The sequence below is a fragment of the Staurois parvus genome, unplaced genomic scaffold (genome assembly GCF_062004578.1).
Source record: "Staurois parvus isolate SC_StPar_1 unplaced genomic scaffold, SC_StPar_1.0 ptg000394l, whole genome shotgun sequence".
In the NCBI taxonomy this organism is placed as follows: domain Eukaryota; kingdom Metazoa; phylum Chordata; class Amphibia; order Anura; family Ranidae; genus Staurois; species Staurois parvus.
In genome coordinates, this window is record NW_028318190.1 from 9,614,760 (window position 1) to 9,632,190 (window position 17,431).

Here is a 17,431-nt window from a genome sequence, read left to right on the forward strand (position 1 = left end):
CATTTTAAGCAATAGGCTCTTCAAGGGTATCTTTTGTTTGCAAGAATGAGCATTTGAAACTAGTTGAAAAAAACCTCTGTGCACCTGCCTAATTTTTTTGCTTTCATATCATTCTGTTGCACAAGTTGTAGGATTAATTCGGGCGTATCTTGGAACTTCAAACAGATTTTTCCCACCTGTCATTTTCAGGAAAAAAATCAGCCCAACTATGTGTAGCCTAACGTGAGCAATAAAAAATATTGTTGGAGAAAGATTAAGGTACCCTGGTTGTATTTTCATGTTGTTTGATGGCACCATTCATCAGATTGATGCACCACACTCAGGTTTGAGTGCTGTATGATGTTTGAGTTGGATATGTTCCTTAGTAAATATGTGCTGACATTGGTATGAGCTGCCAATATAACTCATACCAATAACAGTCTGGTTTGATACCAGAATTGCACCCAATTCCTTTCCTATTTTTTTTTCTCATACAGTATGGATTTGCAGCTATTTCTGTAGTCTTTTTGAATGCTTTATGTTACAGTTGTCTTTTGATTAAAAACTAGTAACTAAAATAGAAGATAAAAAAATCTGCATGCACACAGGACAATCCATGGCATATATTAAACTTTAGAATCCATTGTTCTTTGCACTATGTTATTGATAAACTGTAAGTTACCGTATCCACATTGTAGCAAACTTGAAGTTTCCACAGTGAATTGTTAAAGAAATAGGTTTCAGGTAATTGAGGCTTTCTTGATATTTAATATTAAAAGTGTTATTAATAGCTGAACTCCTGAAACGCTCCATGCAACTGTATTTTTGTTTTTGTTTTTTTCAACCTACGTATGCAATATTTAACTGTAGCATTCTTTGATTGTGCACCAGAATGTAGTAAACTCTTTTTTTTTTTTTCAGGGGACCGGAAGGTGTGAAAATTGAAATCAACAATAGCAGCATTGCTACGGTTACTGGTCTGCAAGTTGGAAAATATGAGTTTACGTTGACTGTTAAAGATGACCGAGGCTTGCAAGATCAGGCAACTGTTAGTGTAATTGTGAAGGAGGGTGAGTATTTACTGATCACAGAATGACTCAAGGATTTAAAATTGAATACAGTGTGTGGCATTTATATTTATTATGAACATCTGGGGTCACATAGGGATTACTTTTATTTTTATCAAAAGAGATGTAAAAAAACTGATTTTCATGTTCTATGATGACACCTTAACCTACAAGAAAGATGATCCTGTCTATTTAGAAGAGACAGAAAGTAGAGAGAGTTCACAACTCTTGAGTCAATCAAGTGATTTGATGATTGGAGTTAATTTTGTTGACCACAGTCCATCCTTTCCCTTGACATCAACGGTTTGCTCTCTTAAGGCCTACTGTTTATTATGAACTATATTAGTTTTATCTAAAGCTTATAATATGTGTTTTATAATTAGTCTTAAGGTTCTCATGAGATAAAGTTGTCATGTACTGAATTGTTTAGATGATAGTTTTGTGAAGCAGAGGACTTCATGAACAATCTAGACAGCATCTGCAATTTACCTTGAACTATGCAACTATGTAAAAAAATCTAGCCCTGCCAATCTGCTTCTGGCAATGGTCAGTTTTTTGCTTCTGGTAAAATTATTTGTTTTATTTTCTCTTTTTCTTGACTATAATCTTTAGCATTTTATCTCTGTTAACCTTTTATTTCCAGTCTCCTAAGTTTAAACATTTTACAACCAGTTGTTCAGTTCCCAGAGCAATCCCTGTGCTTCTCCAACTAAGGTGAAATTACATACCTAATCCCTTAGCACAGTAGACATAAGAAGCAGTGTCTGTCTGGTGGGAGAAGGGTTTCTTACCAGTATGATTGCTGTATTGAATTAAGACTCGCTGACATGATGCAAGATAAGGAAAGTGCTCCAGGTTTTTAGAGTTGATTTCCTATAATGTGCATTCCAGTGGCCAGTTGCAGTGTTACTAAGTTTAAAGTACTTATATATTCTTACATGCAGTAAAATAACTTAAAAAAATAGCCCTCACTAGCCTCTCTAGTTGCCTGTACTGTGAAATAATTCATTCGAAGATCCTTGGAGATCACAAATGGAAATAAGTTCCCGATTTGAACTGAACTTTGCTTGTTTGGGTGTTTCTCCAAACATTGGACTTGCAGGCTGTTCAGTGTATATAGTAATATAGTAGTTTGTAAACAAAGGAGTCAGGGATAGTTAAAAAAAAATTTAACGAGGTGGGGATTCTCCTTGATATTCATACCAGGCTCTTCAGGTCTGGTATTAATTATAAGAGGGAACACGCACAAAAAACAATGGTGTGAGGGCCCTCCTCCTAAATTGTATATCGCACCCTTATGGTCTGGTAAATCCATATAAAAAAAAACAAAACAAAAACACAAAACCTGATGTTCCACCCTTTCGTGGCATGTCAGACTGCATGAACCTCTGTATCCATACCAAGCCACATGCCCTCAACACAAGGAGGGTTATCTTGCCAGCAGGGGAACAACCTAACAAAGCATCTTGTCCCCATGTTGATGAGAACAAGGGCCTTTTCCCAACAGCCCTGGCCCAGTGGTTGTGTGGGTTTTATTGGAGTCTGGAGGCCTCCATAAATAATGAGAAGAAGCCCCTACACATTCCCCCAAAAATGTAAAGACACACAGTTTTTGACAAGTCCTTTAGTTAAAAAAGAAAATACATAAAAATGTTCCACAATTAACATCGTCATTTATGTCATCCAGTGACATAGATCCATGCCCATCGTGTCGCCTGACATCCATTGCCTTCTGAAAAAAAAAAAAAAATATGTCACCTGGGCGACCCCACTCCTTTGTTTTTAGTTTAGTAGCAGGGATCGGAGCTCTCAGCTGGTGGAGGGAAGTGACAGTACCAGATGTGTGTTGGCTTTTGGCAGGCATGGAGCAATCATGACTGAATCTACATCGCTGAACTGAAGAAAACTGTCAAACACTGTGTCTGTCTTTATACTACATTTTTACTATGTACCCCTTACTCATTCACATGAGGAGCAGCATTTTGAGGCCCCCTTATTATTACTGTGGTGCTCCCCCCCCCCCCCCACCCACCCACAGGCCCTGACAACTACCAGGACAGTTGTGAAGAGGCTGTTGTCCTCATCAGCATGGGGACATTGTGCTTTGCCTCTTTCCTCCATTGTAAAATTAGAAGATGGATTTTTTAACAATGCCTATAGCTACTAAAGTGAATGAAGGCATGTTTTTAACTACAATACAAATTAAAAGTTAACTGTGTGTTGGGATTATCCCTGCACTGCAGAGGTTTAATGCTGACATTTTTCTAGGGGGTATTTGTCTACCTTATCCCTTGTTCCTGAAGATTTCCTCTCAACTGTAGTACCAGACCCCCCCCCCCCCCCCAAGCCATTCTTCTCCGCTCCGTTTGCAGGCTCTCTGACCTCCTCATGTAAAATTCAGGACTGCTCTGCATTTGTAAGTATGCTAAGGGGCCTTCCACAACCTAGAGCATCACAGAGAGGAGAAGCATTGAGGCTGCTGGAGAAACGAGGGATAAAGTAGGTAAAACTGCTTTTTCTGTTCACCCTAGACAAAAATGAGCATTTGAACCTTTCAGTACAGGGGGGCCCTGCTGCAAGGGTAAATTTATTTTCCATGGAGTGAAGCTTTAAAGAGTATTTACATATTCTGATCTAGAAGTAATGACTTGGTGTGCATAGTCTGAGCTTAGTGGAGACTTGATTAAGAAACTTGGATTGAAGACATTTAAAGAGAACATTTAGATTATTTTCACTTTGCTTTGGAGGTTGATTTGTGTGATCGTATTTAATTTGCATTGTAAATTTCTCCCCAGGTATCTTACTTAGATGGTGAGGTAGTTGCAATAAAAGAAATCTGATTTGTGCCAAAAATGTAACAGTGAATACTTACTGGTGCTAATATATATATATAGGATTTATGGATGCAAATATATGACTGTAGGCTCCATTCACAAGGTTTTAACACCTTGCTAGCCAGATGGCATTAATGATTAGATGTCCAGACCACATTTAGCAGTGTCGCTGTGCATCAGTCAACTTATCAAGAACTCTGCAACTAATTTACCTACCTTTTTATATTACATTGTTTTATACAAATATATAAGGCTTTTATTTGGTACAATGTTGAATTTTGAAATCACAATGAACTCAGTTGAACAGAATTGTCACTTTTTACACTTAAGAATCTGTATTTTGGTGTTCTAGCTTTATGAATTGGACTGTATTTGTTTTTTTGGTTTTTTTGTACATTTTTACCCAAACACATTAGTTTTTACCTGCTGTACATTTAATATGCTGAAACAAATCATTGCTATATGTAGCATGATCCATGCAATCACAATGAGCTACCCGCCAATTTCCAATTACAATATCCAGTAATATTATGCTCAGTATATAAGAGAAAATACTAAAATGTCTATAGAATTCGACCAGGCCAAGATTAGCAAGTTGTCCCAAGCTTTCAGGAGGCCTTGGTGTGCTAACCATAGACAAATATTACTGACAGCATAAATAGACTCTCTAGTCCCCCTAAATACAACACAGGAAATACCCCTGTGAGCTTAGTTAGATATTGTCTATTGCTCCTCCATCCCAATTTATTGTGGATTTATATGTGGATTTCTTTCAAATGCTCTTCTAACTATATCAGACCTAACATTGCACCACTCCAGAAGACTATGGCATATGGTAAAATACTGTAGAAATCTATATTTCCTGCATACACTGGTCCCTTGTTCCCCCATCCCCCAGGTTACAGGAACCTGCAGGCCTTTGGCATATGGGCCAACACAGGCATCAGATATTTTTTACCAGCTCCTTACTTTTACTGGCCTTAAACCCTTCAAAAACCAGTGCAAGAAATGGGGCTTTCCTCTCAGAGATATTTCAGTATCTCCAAATCAAACTCAACATGAACTTCTTTATACAGAATAAAGATACTTTCCTCCTCCTTCTGTCCCAAGTTTGATGACTATTGCATCAATGACCCACATTCTGCTTGCTCTATATCCTCCCTCTATAAAGAGCTCAGTACCCACAGTAACTCAAAACTCCCTTAAATGCTAAACGGGAAACTGATCTAGGGGAAAGCACTTCAACCCCAGAGTGGGATAAAATATAGTCTGCTCCAGCTATATGCTTGACTACCAAATACACTCACAGTGCTGTTTTAAAGAATGCAGTGGCCAATGCACTATATTGGGTTGAGATTGTCAAAGCCTTGAAACTAGATATGAACTTACAACATATGTTCCATGCATAGTTAGATAGGATATTTTAAATATGAATTTCTAACCCCTCTAGATAGGCAGAAGCAATTCTCTCACATGAAGGACTAAGACCCATCTCTTTACTCCCTTTTGCCTCCAAACTCCTTGAACGTCTAGTCTACAACCAGCTGAGCTGCCACCTTATTGAAAATAACCTTCTCGATTCCCTTCAGTCTGGATTTCGCCCACAACACTCCACAGAAACTGCTCTCCTAAAACTCACAAACGACTTACCGCTAAAACCAAGGTTCATTATTTTGTACTCTTACTCTTGGACCTCTCTGCTGCCTTTGACACAGTTGACCACCCCCTCCACCTCAAAAAACTCTTTTACTTGGTCTCTGAGACTGTATTCTCCGTTGGTTCAGATCTTGCCTATCTCACCGCACCTTCAGTGTCACTTACAACTCTACTTCCTCCTCTCCTACTACTCATACTGCTGGGGCCCTCCAAGCTTCTGTCTTTGGACCTCTCCTATTCTCGATCTACATTTCTTCCTTGGGACAGCTGATCACTTCCCATGGTTTCCAATACCATTTCTATGCTGATGACACACAAATCTCTCTCTCTACTCCTCACCCCATCAGTTTCCTCACGTATCACTGATTTACTAACAGACATATCAGAGTGGATGTCACACCACTTCCTAAAATTCAATCTATCCAAAACTGAGCTCATAATATTTCCTCCCCCACATGCCTCTTCTGATTTCTCAGGCAGGATCAATAGCACCACTGTCAACCCGTCTCTGTATGCCAGGATGCTAGGGGTAACCCTGGATTCTGAACTATCCTTTCAGGCCCACATCCTATCCCTGTCCAAATCATGCCACCTCAACCTCCGCAACATTTCCAGAATATGCCCCTTTTTAGCCAATGATACCACAAAGCTCCTAATTCACTCCCTGGTTCAAAATACTAACAACAACTTACAAAGCCATCCACAACTCTGCCCCCAGCTACATCAGCAACCTGGTCTCAAAATATCAACCAAACCACTCTCTTTGATCCTCCCAAGACCTACTGCTCTCTAGTTCCTGTGTCACCTCCCATGCTCGCCTCGAGGACTTCTCCCATCCTATGGAACCCCCTACCCCAATCTGTCCGGTTATCTCCTAATCTACCCACCTTTAGACGATCCCTGAAAACCTTTCTCTTTAAAGAAGCCTATCCTGCTTCTACCTAGTAAATCTCCTTTTATTTCCTCCATCAGCTCATCCCCCCACAGCTATTACCTTTTGTATCACTCAACCCTTCCTCCTAGATTGTAAGCTCTAACGAGCAGGGCCCTCTGTTTCCTCTTGTACCAAACTGTATTGTAACTGTAATGTCTACCTTCATTTTGTAAAGCGCTGTGCAAACTGTTGGCGCTATATAAATCCTATATAATAATAATGAAGGGTGTTCATCCTGGAAGATTCCTGTAAAGTATTTAATTGTAAGACTTATTTGATATTTCTTCTAAATACAGAAATCAACAAGCCGCCTGTGGCAAAGATTGCAGGAAATGTTGTTATTACTCTCCCAACTAACACAGCAGAGCTGGATGGTTCCAAATCTTCAGACGATAAAGGCATTGTTACCTACCAGTGGGAGAGAGATGAGGCCAGCCCAGCAGCTGGGGTAAGTAGTGCAAGTGGATAAATAGCTTCTGTAATATTTATAGGAATGGTTTCCTACAAACCAATAAATGTAAAATGTAAGCATGTTTTTTTTTTTTTTTTTTTAAACACTACTGCACACTGATAACAAGCAACAATTTCCTATCACAAATGTAAATGCCATCCTGCTAAAATTTTCATCAGTGACAGCACTGTTAATTCATAATAAAAAGTCATAATTTTGTAAGTATATTATTGGTATAAAGCCCTTGCGCAATCTAATGAAATTTAATAAGGAAAATGGTTGCTGTTGTATCCCAATATGTGTACACTGCATATATAGATATTTGTAACATTAAATAAGGGACAGCGCTACACATAAATGAAAGGAAAGGTAAATCAATTAGGAGTACTTAATAATATATCAAGTCCTTATTCAGTATTCTTCATATAAAGTATCAGTCCAATCTGGGTGCGCGGAAAGAAACTGGGTATTATGACACCACCTTGTGAATCACCGCCACCTTCAGCCTCTCACCTCAATAATTTGACCTACTGCAATTTCCAGTCTATAAGCACCTTTAACCCTTTATATCCCTAGGTTGTGGGGAATTCTCCTCCTGGTGGGTTACACCTTTCACTGGCTCACGGGATCCACCGATGTGTGTGTGTATATATATATATATATATATATATATATATATATATATATGCGCATAGTGTGTACTGTATAAAATCCAATTTATTAAAATAATAATAAAAAACACACAAGAGAGATGCATCTCCCTGGTGCACTGCAGACGATAGACATAAAGTTCCACAACTGTCATGCAGGTACTCCTCAAGTGCAAGCGGGCACGCTCTGTTCCCCTCCTGTGCTAAGCGTCCATACGAACTCCGCTGGCAATCACTGTGTCACTATCTTCACACCTTTACACGCTACGCCAAAAAATGGCTTTGTCAGAGAGATTGCTCTGACAAAGCCACGTTTTTGGCGTAACATATGGCATCTACAAATGGCGATATATTTACTGTAATTATTATTTATTATTATACAGGATTTATATAGCGCCAACAGTTTGCTCAGCGCTTTACAATATAACTGGAGGCAATACAGCAACAATACAGTTCAAAACAAGAGGGTTAGGAGGGCCCTGCTCCTTGGATTTCTTTTTATACTAGTAATGCCGGCGATCAGTGACTTATAGCGGGACTGCAGTGTTGCGGAGGACGGTCTGACACTTTGTGGGAACCAGTGACACTAATACAGTGGTCAGTTCTAAAAATAAACACTCTCACTGTATTATTGACATTGGCAGGGAAGGGGTTAAACATCTAGGGTGATCAAAGGGTTAATTGTGTGCCTAGCCAGTGTTTATTTGTTTACTATGTGCTGTTTTTACCAGGCAATCTGCTAGATTTTATCCCCTGAATAAAATCTAGCAGATCGCTGCTGACAGAACACAGCTCTGCCTTGTCTCCTCTGCGATCAATGGGTGCCGGCACCTATTGATCGGCTTCTGCTGTGTCCAGTCACAGCAGAAGTGGCACTCCAGCGGCACGCCCGCCCCCCCCCCCCCCCCCCGTGGCGGAAGTACAAAATGACATTGCTATACATGAACGTCCACCCTGTAGCAGTAAATCTGCTATTGGGTGGACTTAAAGTGGACCTCATTACGTTACAACCATCATTACAGGTTCATTGTATAGATTTGGTAGGTCCTTATTATTTATTAAAATAAAATCAGTAACAACCTGTGCTAGGTGCAACGTGTATATATAGTGAAACAGCAGCTGTTAAATGTGCGGGCAGCAAACAATAAATATTATGAAACAATATACAGCGCTAATTCACACTAATTCAAACATATCATAGCTATATACAAAAATAGTCAGGTACAGTCCTCAGAGTAAGTCCATAATGTGCAGCTGGGAATTATATATGACCCATATCCATGAAGACAACAGTGCCCCAGAAGAGAAATAAATCCTCCACTGTCCACACACAGAGCCTCTTACCAGAAAGGATGACCACTAATCAAGCGGTCAAGCAGCGTATGAGAGTATATCGATGGTAAGGGATCCCAACAGTTCACCAGAGATTTTCCGCTGCTACCCACTCATATGCAACTCACTCCATGGCATAAATGCAATGCCAAATCAATAGGAAGATTTAAAGGCTGCCAGTCACTTGTGCCATCCTCTATGTGCATTCACTGACACTGAGCAGCACGATTCTCCTCTACCTCCTCCTTTCACAAGTCATCAGAGTCTCTTCTCCAGGTCCTTATATTCGTTTTGGTAAATCTAATGTTGATTGTTGTACAAAGATTGTAGGGTCATATTGTAAAGTGTATGGTAAGCTGTAGGTGAGTATGGTCCCTGAGGCTGCTCTGGTATGTTCCCTGAAGGGAGAAACTCATTCTCTAAAGGATTAGTTCATCTTTACTGACTTTTGGCAAAATCACCCCTAAGTATTACAGTATACATTACTGAGCAGTGCTCCCCTTTTTAAAAGAATGCTTGCTTTTGAATCTACTCATTTAATTGTCTTCCCTCCCCATCCTTCATTTGGCTGTACATAGAGGGGTTGATTTATTAAAACTGGAGAGTGCAAAATCTGCTGCAGCTCTGCATACCAATCAGCTTCCAGGTTTTATTGCCAAAGCTTAATTGAACAACCTGAAGTTAGAAGCTGATTAGCTACCATGCACAGCTGCACCAGATTCTGATTGCTCCAGTTTTGTAAATCTCCCCCCACAGAGCGTTGGATGCATGCCCCGGAAATTCACAAAAGGTAAGAGTGAGAGATTGGTCTGTGACTGCATAAATAAGGAAAGAAGCCAAGTACTTTTTCTTGAGTTACGGGGGCCACACATCCAACACTCAGTACGTCTTGCCAAATACAAGATGGAGAGGGTAGGACAAAAAAAATGAACAGCTTAAAAAGTTTCTTCTTTTCCTAGAAAAAAAAAAAAAAAGCTTCAGTGTCTATAAACAAAATCAGGGGCCAACAGTGCACTGGTGAGACCACGTCTTCCACCTGATTTTCATAGACATTTGTCTGTAACAAAAGAACATAACATTTTGTCTAGTAAGAAATTAATTTTGTGAGATTGGTCAGATTCTTCATTTAATTTTCATGTTTACAATAAAAATGATTTTTATTTCACAAAAAAAAAGTTGGTGAAATTTGCTGCATTCCAATATATAAACTGTGCTATAGTTTATATTGTGCTCTAGCTTGCACATTGTGATGAATAAATTATTTAATATGTTACATAATTATTTATTACTTTATTATAGGGTTGCAACAGTATTGGTGCCGATGTTAAGCATTTGCATGACTTGGCTCAGTTCTTTCAACTTCAAGCAGGATTCCCCCGCTAACAGCTAAAATGTAAACAGAAGAATACCAGCAATTATGATCCTTAACAACCGATAATTGAAATCCTTAACAACCGATAATTCAGTCAGTATAGGAATCAGATAGGTCAGTTTCCCACACTGCTCCTGTGTGAACCAAGGCTTTACATAGTGACAACAGCCTGGGTTCACACAGGAGCAGTGCAGGAAACCACACATGATTTGGAGAGGAATTTCATTCCTGTTCAAATCACGTGCGATTCTTTGCAGTTTGAGCCCTTTCATTTTGTATGGGCTCAGATCTCACTGCGCTTCACAAACATCGGTTGCGGTAATTGGTATTGGTGTGCACCTGATAAAAAATTATCGGAACTTGTACTCGTTCTTAAAAAACCTGGTCGGTGCAACCCTACTTTATTACATGTGTGTGGAAAGCTTTACAAAGCAGGCTGTTTACAGTATATTTCTGCAACCTAGTAGACTGTTTGTAAGTCACACCTAGAAGTGCTTGTTTCCTGTCTCACCATTATTTAATTTGTCTTTTAAAAGTGTTAAGCGAAGCCTGGGAGATGATTACTTACAGACAGTGGAAAAGATGACATTGTGTTTGGTTTGTGGGTGAGGTGACAACTGCTCACTAAGTTTCTTTTTCCCTTCAGGAGGTGTTGAATAACTCTGATCACCATGCAGTCCTGTTCCTCTCTAACCTAGTTGAAGGGACTTATACCTTTCACTTGAAGGTGACTGATGCAAAAGGAGAGAGCAATAGTGACAGAGCCACTCTAGAGGTGAAACCAGGTAAGTGACAAACATAAGGAAGTCAAAGTGTAAGCCACGTTCCATGTCAATTTATCCTTCCACTAAATAATTTGTGTATTATATATATATTTTTATATTATATATATAAGATATAAATATAATATATATATTATATTTATATATTATATATAATTATTATATTATAATAATTTGTGTAATATATTGATCGTACTTTGCAGAAAGTTTGCTGTTTAAAGTATAAATAATGGCAAAACTTTTCTTTTATAGTTTTGCATAGAGTGGAGAGGGGTTAGAGTACTTGTCAGGTTTTTATTGCTGTCTGTGCCCCTGTTAAGGAGATTCTCCCTCTGTATTTGTCCTGTTTACCATTATCATTGAAAGTGAAAGTAAAAGAAAACCCACATTTGGGCTTGTCCCTAGAAAAGCAATAGAGGGGAAATCTTCCAATGGGGACACTAGTTCTTGTGACCTTGGGGCTCCCAAGGAATTCCCTTAATTTTACAGGGATTTCCTTTCACTTTGTTTAAATATGGGACAGGAAGTGAAGGGAAATCTCTGCAATGGGACAGAGATGGGGGAAAAATCTGAGGTTATAACCCTCCCTCAATCTATCCAAAATGAGAAAAAAAATGCCTATAGTTCTACTTTAAGTGATAGCCTTTACTGGCTAACTTAACTCTTCAAAGATGCAAGATTTTGGTTTGTCTTGGATTCCTTTTTCAATCTTATAAGTTATACAATTCTGGAAATAGTTCTGAGACCCACATTTTTTATAAAAGCTACAAGGAGGTGCATTAAAATGTAAATATTTAAAAAATATTTAAACATTTTTCCTAACAAACTTGAATGGTAACAACTATTGTAAAGGGTTAGGCTATAGAGATCAGTGTTATCAGAGTAATTGGCGTTTAAAATTGACTTTTTTCTTTTTTATATTTAATTTCTCCTGTGTGTAAACATGTGGGTTTCATATCTATTTTCAGAATTATATAAACCCTAGTTAGAAGATCTAAGGCACCCTGATAGCTTACATCTTTTATAACCTAAGTTAGTCAATAAAGGCTATCACTTAAACTTCTGTATCAATCAGTAGCCAACACAGTACAATACTTTAATTTGAGTATTGATCATATGGCAGAAACTAGTTGCACTTACAGCCTCTACCCTTAAGTTAATATACCTATATATTTTCATATCATTGAAGATGTAAATGTGTATACAGCTCACCGTCCATGTGATATGTAATGGAAAAAAATTCAGTAAAATTTGTTTAAAGATAACTAGTTGCAGTGCTTTTTTCAGATTGCTCTGAACAGAGAATTATTTATAATACTTTTAAAATATATATTTTTTTAACTTCTATTTAATAAAAAAAAAATGCATTTTTTTTTTATTAAATGCTTTGTAATGCTTTGCAAAAAGCAAAGCATTACAAAGATCATAGTTTGAATATACAGTTCAGTTTTGGGTACCAGTTGACAAAAGGGATGTTGCAAAACTGGAAAAAGTTCAGAGAAAGGAAACTTCCTGAGAAGAGAGAAAATATTGGGGTGTAATCATCTGGTACACAGTTGTTCACTTTACGGTAGTTGCAAGAAATATGGGAGCTCTCTGTGCACCTGGAGGAAAAGAGGTTAGGCTATTTTACAGTAACAGCTGTGAAAATGTAGAAAAGGCTTCAAAAGGGACTAGGTATCATCCTATTAAAGTAGAAATTCAGAAAAAACGATTATATACAGTACATTTGTGGAATTCCAATGTGTTAACTGTTTCATTTTCCAAAGAAATTGTCATTCTTTTCAGCCAGTCTTATGAGTCAGACACCTCTGCCAGCTGTAATGATCACATTTCTGTATAATCTGCTTGCTTATTGTGCTAAAGCAATGATATTGCTTTTATCATTCAATGAGTAGGCTGGAGGTGGAAAGGTGGCACTGGTACCTGCAAAGCTGAATCTGAAACGAGGGTTGTCAAATAGGTAGCTGTGCAGAAATCAGCAACTGAACAGAATTACAAATCCTTTTAAATAATATACAGTCAGGTCCATAAATATTGGGACATCGACATAATTCTAACATTTTTGGCTCTATACACCACCACAATGGATTTGAAATGAAACGAACAAGATGTGCTTTAACTGCAGACTATCAGCTTTAATTTGAGGGTATTTACATCCAAATCAGGTGAACGGTGTAGGAATTACAACAGTTTGCATATGTGCCTCCCACTTGTTAAGGGACCAAAAGTAATGGGACAGAATAATAATCATAAATCAAACTTTCACTTTTTAATACTTGGTTGCAAATCCTTTGCAGTCAATTACAGCCTGAAGTGTGGAACGCATAGACATCACCAGACGCTGGGTTTCATCCCTTGTGATGCTCTGCCAGGCCTCTACTGCAACTGTCTTCAGTTCCTGCTTGTTCTTGGGGCATTTTCTCTTCAGTTGTGTCTTCAGCAAGTGAAATGCATGCTCAATCAGATTCAGGTCAGGTGATTGACTTGGCCATTGCATAACATTCCACTTCTTTCCCTTAAAAAACTCTTTGGTTGCTTTTGCAGTATGCTTTGGGTCATTGTCCATCTGCACTGTGAAGCGGTGTCCAATGAGTTCTGAAGCATTTGGCTGAATATGAGCATATAATATTGCCCAAAACACTTCAGAATTCATCCTGCTGCTTTTGTCAGCAGTCACATCATCAATAAATACAAGAGAACCAGTTCCATTGGCAGCCATACATGCCCACGCCAAGACACTACCACCACCATGCTTCACTGATAAGGTGGTATGCTTATTATCATGAGCAATTCCTTTCCTTCTCCATACTCTTCTCTTCCCATCACTCTGGTACAAGTTGATCTTGGTCTCATCTGTCCATAGGATGTTGTTCCAGAACTGTGAAGGCTTTTTTAGATGTCGTTTGGCAAACTCTAATCTGGTCTTCCTGTTTTTGAGGCTCACCAATGGTTTCCATCTTGTGGTGAACCCTCTGTATTCACTCTGGTGAAGTCTTCTCTTGATTGTTGACTTTGACACACATACACCTACTTCCTGGAGAGTGTTCTTGATCTGGCCAACTGTTGTGAAAGGGTGTTTTCTTCACAAGGGAAAGAATTCTTCGGTCATCCACCACAGTTGTTTTCCGTGGTCTTCCGGGTCGTTTGGTGTTGCTGAGCTCACCGGTGCGTTCCTTCTTTTTAAGAATGTTCCAAACAGTTGTTTTGGCCACGCCTAATGTTTTTGCTATCTCTCTGATGGGTTTGTATTGTTTTTTTCAGCCTAATGATGGCTTGCTTCACTGATAGTGACAGCTCTTTGGAACTCATCTTGAGGGTTGACAGCAACAGATTCCAAATGCAAATAGCACACTTGAAATGAACTCTGGACCTTTTATCTGCTCATTGTAATTGGGATAATGAGGGAATAACACACACCTGGCCATGGAACAGCTGAGACGCCAATTGTCCCATTTTTTTTGGTCCTTTAACAAGTGGGAGGCACATATGCAAACTGTTGTAATTCCTAAACCGTTCACCTGATTTGGATGTAAATACCCTCAAATTAAAGCTGACAGTCTGCAGTTAAAGCACATCTTGTTCGTTTCATTTCAAATCCATTGTGGTGGTGTATAGAGCCAAAAATGTTAGAATTGTATCGATGTCCCAATATTTATGGACCTGACTGTATAATTAGCTGTTTTGGAGCTCCTGTTTAAATGGAAGTCTTTCCATTTTGGTAGTCTTGGGCTTGGAACCACAATCTTAAGGTAAGTGAGTGGACACCACTCCAAGTCAGACCAACTTTTCCCTCTTTCCCTCCAACACTCAGGTGTTGGTTGATGAGGAGCCCACCAGTACTCAATGTCTATTCCACCACTTGAGAGAAATAATGTAGTTGTACTCAAGAGGCGGACTGACCATTCGGGCACTGCCTGAGGGCCTAGGATCGGTAGGGGGCCCCCTGGCACCTTTCATATTTTTTTTTGGGTGTGGTTTAAGTGTGGGCGAGGACACAGGGGCCCCATGATCCCCTATTGCCCGGGGGCTCCATGAGTTGTCAGTCCGCCCCTGCTGCACTCTTAATATCTCCCTATCTTCTGATGCATTTTGCCCAACCGAAGACAGGTTATGTGTTCATGGCCGTCTTAATGCATGTGCACCCCTGGCCACTGCTCAGTGGTCCCGGGTGCATAGGGGACCCCATGGATATCCTGCATTACACCATACTTGCCAACTGTCCCCGATTTTGCTGGGACAGTCATGCTTTTTACTAAGCTGTCCTGGGATGGCTGTGTCCTGGGCAGCATCCCAGGATCTCTGCTGCACAGAAGCCTGTTACTGGGCTAAATCTACAATTGGAATGACAACTTCCCCTGCTACTTAAATTTGATTTTACTGAAAGTACTAATAAATATATGTTTAATTCTATCAACTACGTATACTTTCATTCTTAAGAGTAGGTAGGTGAATTGGGGCAGGCTGGTAGCGGTACCAGTGCATTATTTCGCCTAGGGGCCCATGATGCTATTAAGATGGCCCTGTATGTGTTTTTGTATTTAATATATGTGCCTATCTTACCATTTAATTAATTTATCTTTCTGATTTAAAAGGTAAGTTCACTTTTTCACACGTTTCCAAAAAGGTCCCCATTCACCACAGTGTCCCTGATGCTGTGCTTCATTCTCCAAATACATTGCACACCTTTTCATCTGCTGACACCAGTGTCCTCTCCAGTCTGTCTTGCAGATGGCAGGACACAGCCAGCATCAGATGCACGGCCCTTGGTAATCCACTAAGGAGCACTCCTAGCCTCCCTCCCCATTCACACATGTGCAGTCAGCTATCTTGCAGCTCAGCAGATTTCAGCGTAAAAGAGAACAGACTGTGCATGCACTGGTGGGCAAGAAGGCCAGGAATGCTCGATTTCTAGGGATGTGCATCTGGCTTTTAATAGTAAACTCAATTAACCAAAAGGTAACAAATAAGGGAAGTTCATTGTTAGATCTCATTCACATTGGTACTCCCACATTTAGATTTTATAAATGCAGAAGAAGTCATCTAGGAAGTATAAACAATGTTTATGCCTCCTAGATCACCTTTTTCCGGTGTTTAGGTGTTCTTGCTTTAAAGCAGGTTCAGATGCATTTACATGTGTTTAAAGTGGAGTTCCACTCACTCTTTAAAAAAAATAAGTCAGCAGCTACAAAAACTGTAGCTACTGACTTTTTAAAAAAAAGCCACTCACCTGTCCCACAATCCCGCGTTGCCCCCGCCACAGCCCATTTCACCGGCCATCCTGTATTCCAGGCGCCGGCATCTTCAGTGTGGGCACCCGGCTGTGACAGCTTGCGGCTTCACAGTCGGTTGCCCACTGCGCATGTGCGAGTAGCACTGCACTTCCTAAATGGCCCTTCGGGACCTGTCACGTGTCTCACCAGACTTTGGGGAGGGAGGAAAGGAGGACAAGTTCCGTTTCCGATCACCTAGGCGATCGCAGCGGAAGTGGGAGCGGGTGCCTGTTCCCCCCCCCCCCCACTCCCCAAAGGTGCAAATCCTTAATGGGGAGCGGGGGACCAATCTTTAAAGCGGAACTTCTCCTTCTGGGTGGAACTCCGCTTTAATTGTGTCAAATCCTGGATGTACATAATGCTATTTTAATTGCAGCTAAAATGACTACATGTACACACACAGTGTGAATAGTACCACAGAATAATCATTACATGAAATGTCTTCTAAACGCATATAAACACAGGTTTGACAGTGCCAGTATGAAGGAAACTTTAAGGAATATATAAACCCAACATTTCCTATTTCTAATATATGCCTGCTGTGCCATGTACTGAAAAAGCATCCTGTTCTCTTTGTATTCCTTCCTCTGTGTGAAATCCCTGGTGTTCCTGGCAGTCCCTCTTTCCTATTAAAAGCTGACCATGATAGGCATGAGAACATACCATGATCAGTTCTCTAGCTGTGCTGGGAACTGAACCTGCTCTCCTCCAATGGTCAGACTTCTGCTCACACACCCCTGAACAGCTTTTCAGAAGTTCATTGTGATGCTGTTTCTCCTCCCCTAACTCCTTATGCAGCTAAGAAGAATGTGATCACTATTTTGTTTTTTGTATATCACAATTGTTTTGCCTTTTTTCTATGTAAACTGAATGGGTTGTTTTACAAGTTCAGGATTTACATATACTTTAAGATTTACATACATTGTAACTCAAATCTTTTGTTTGCATCTCTTTTCTGGGCTTTAGAGTTATAGTTCTGAGACCGATGAACACTTGATTATTAAACACTTCTCCTCATTAGATGGCATTACAGAAAACAAATAACCTTTACATTATATCTAAACTTAGAGGATCCCCCCCCCCCAAAAAAAAAAAAAATTA

At 39.7% G+C, this 17,431-nt stretch overlaps 1 protein-coding gene across 1 annotated transcript in view; it reads left to right on the forward strand.

Annotated features, from left to right (window-relative positions):
* The window catches only part of KIAA0319L (KIAA0319 like), a 154,321-nt gene that overhangs the window by 115,014 nt on the left and 21,876 nt on the right, over nt 1-17,431 (forward strand). The window contains exons 14-16 of the mRNA XM_089686330.1: nt 901-1,049; nt 6,767-6,918; nt 10,922-11,060. Of these exons, the coding sequence (XP_089542456.1) occupies nt 901-1,049; nt 6,767-6,918; nt 10,922-11,060 (440 nt within the window). The remainder of the gene's footprint in view (nt 1-900; nt 1,050-6,766; nt 6,919-10,921; nt 11,061-17,431) is intronic.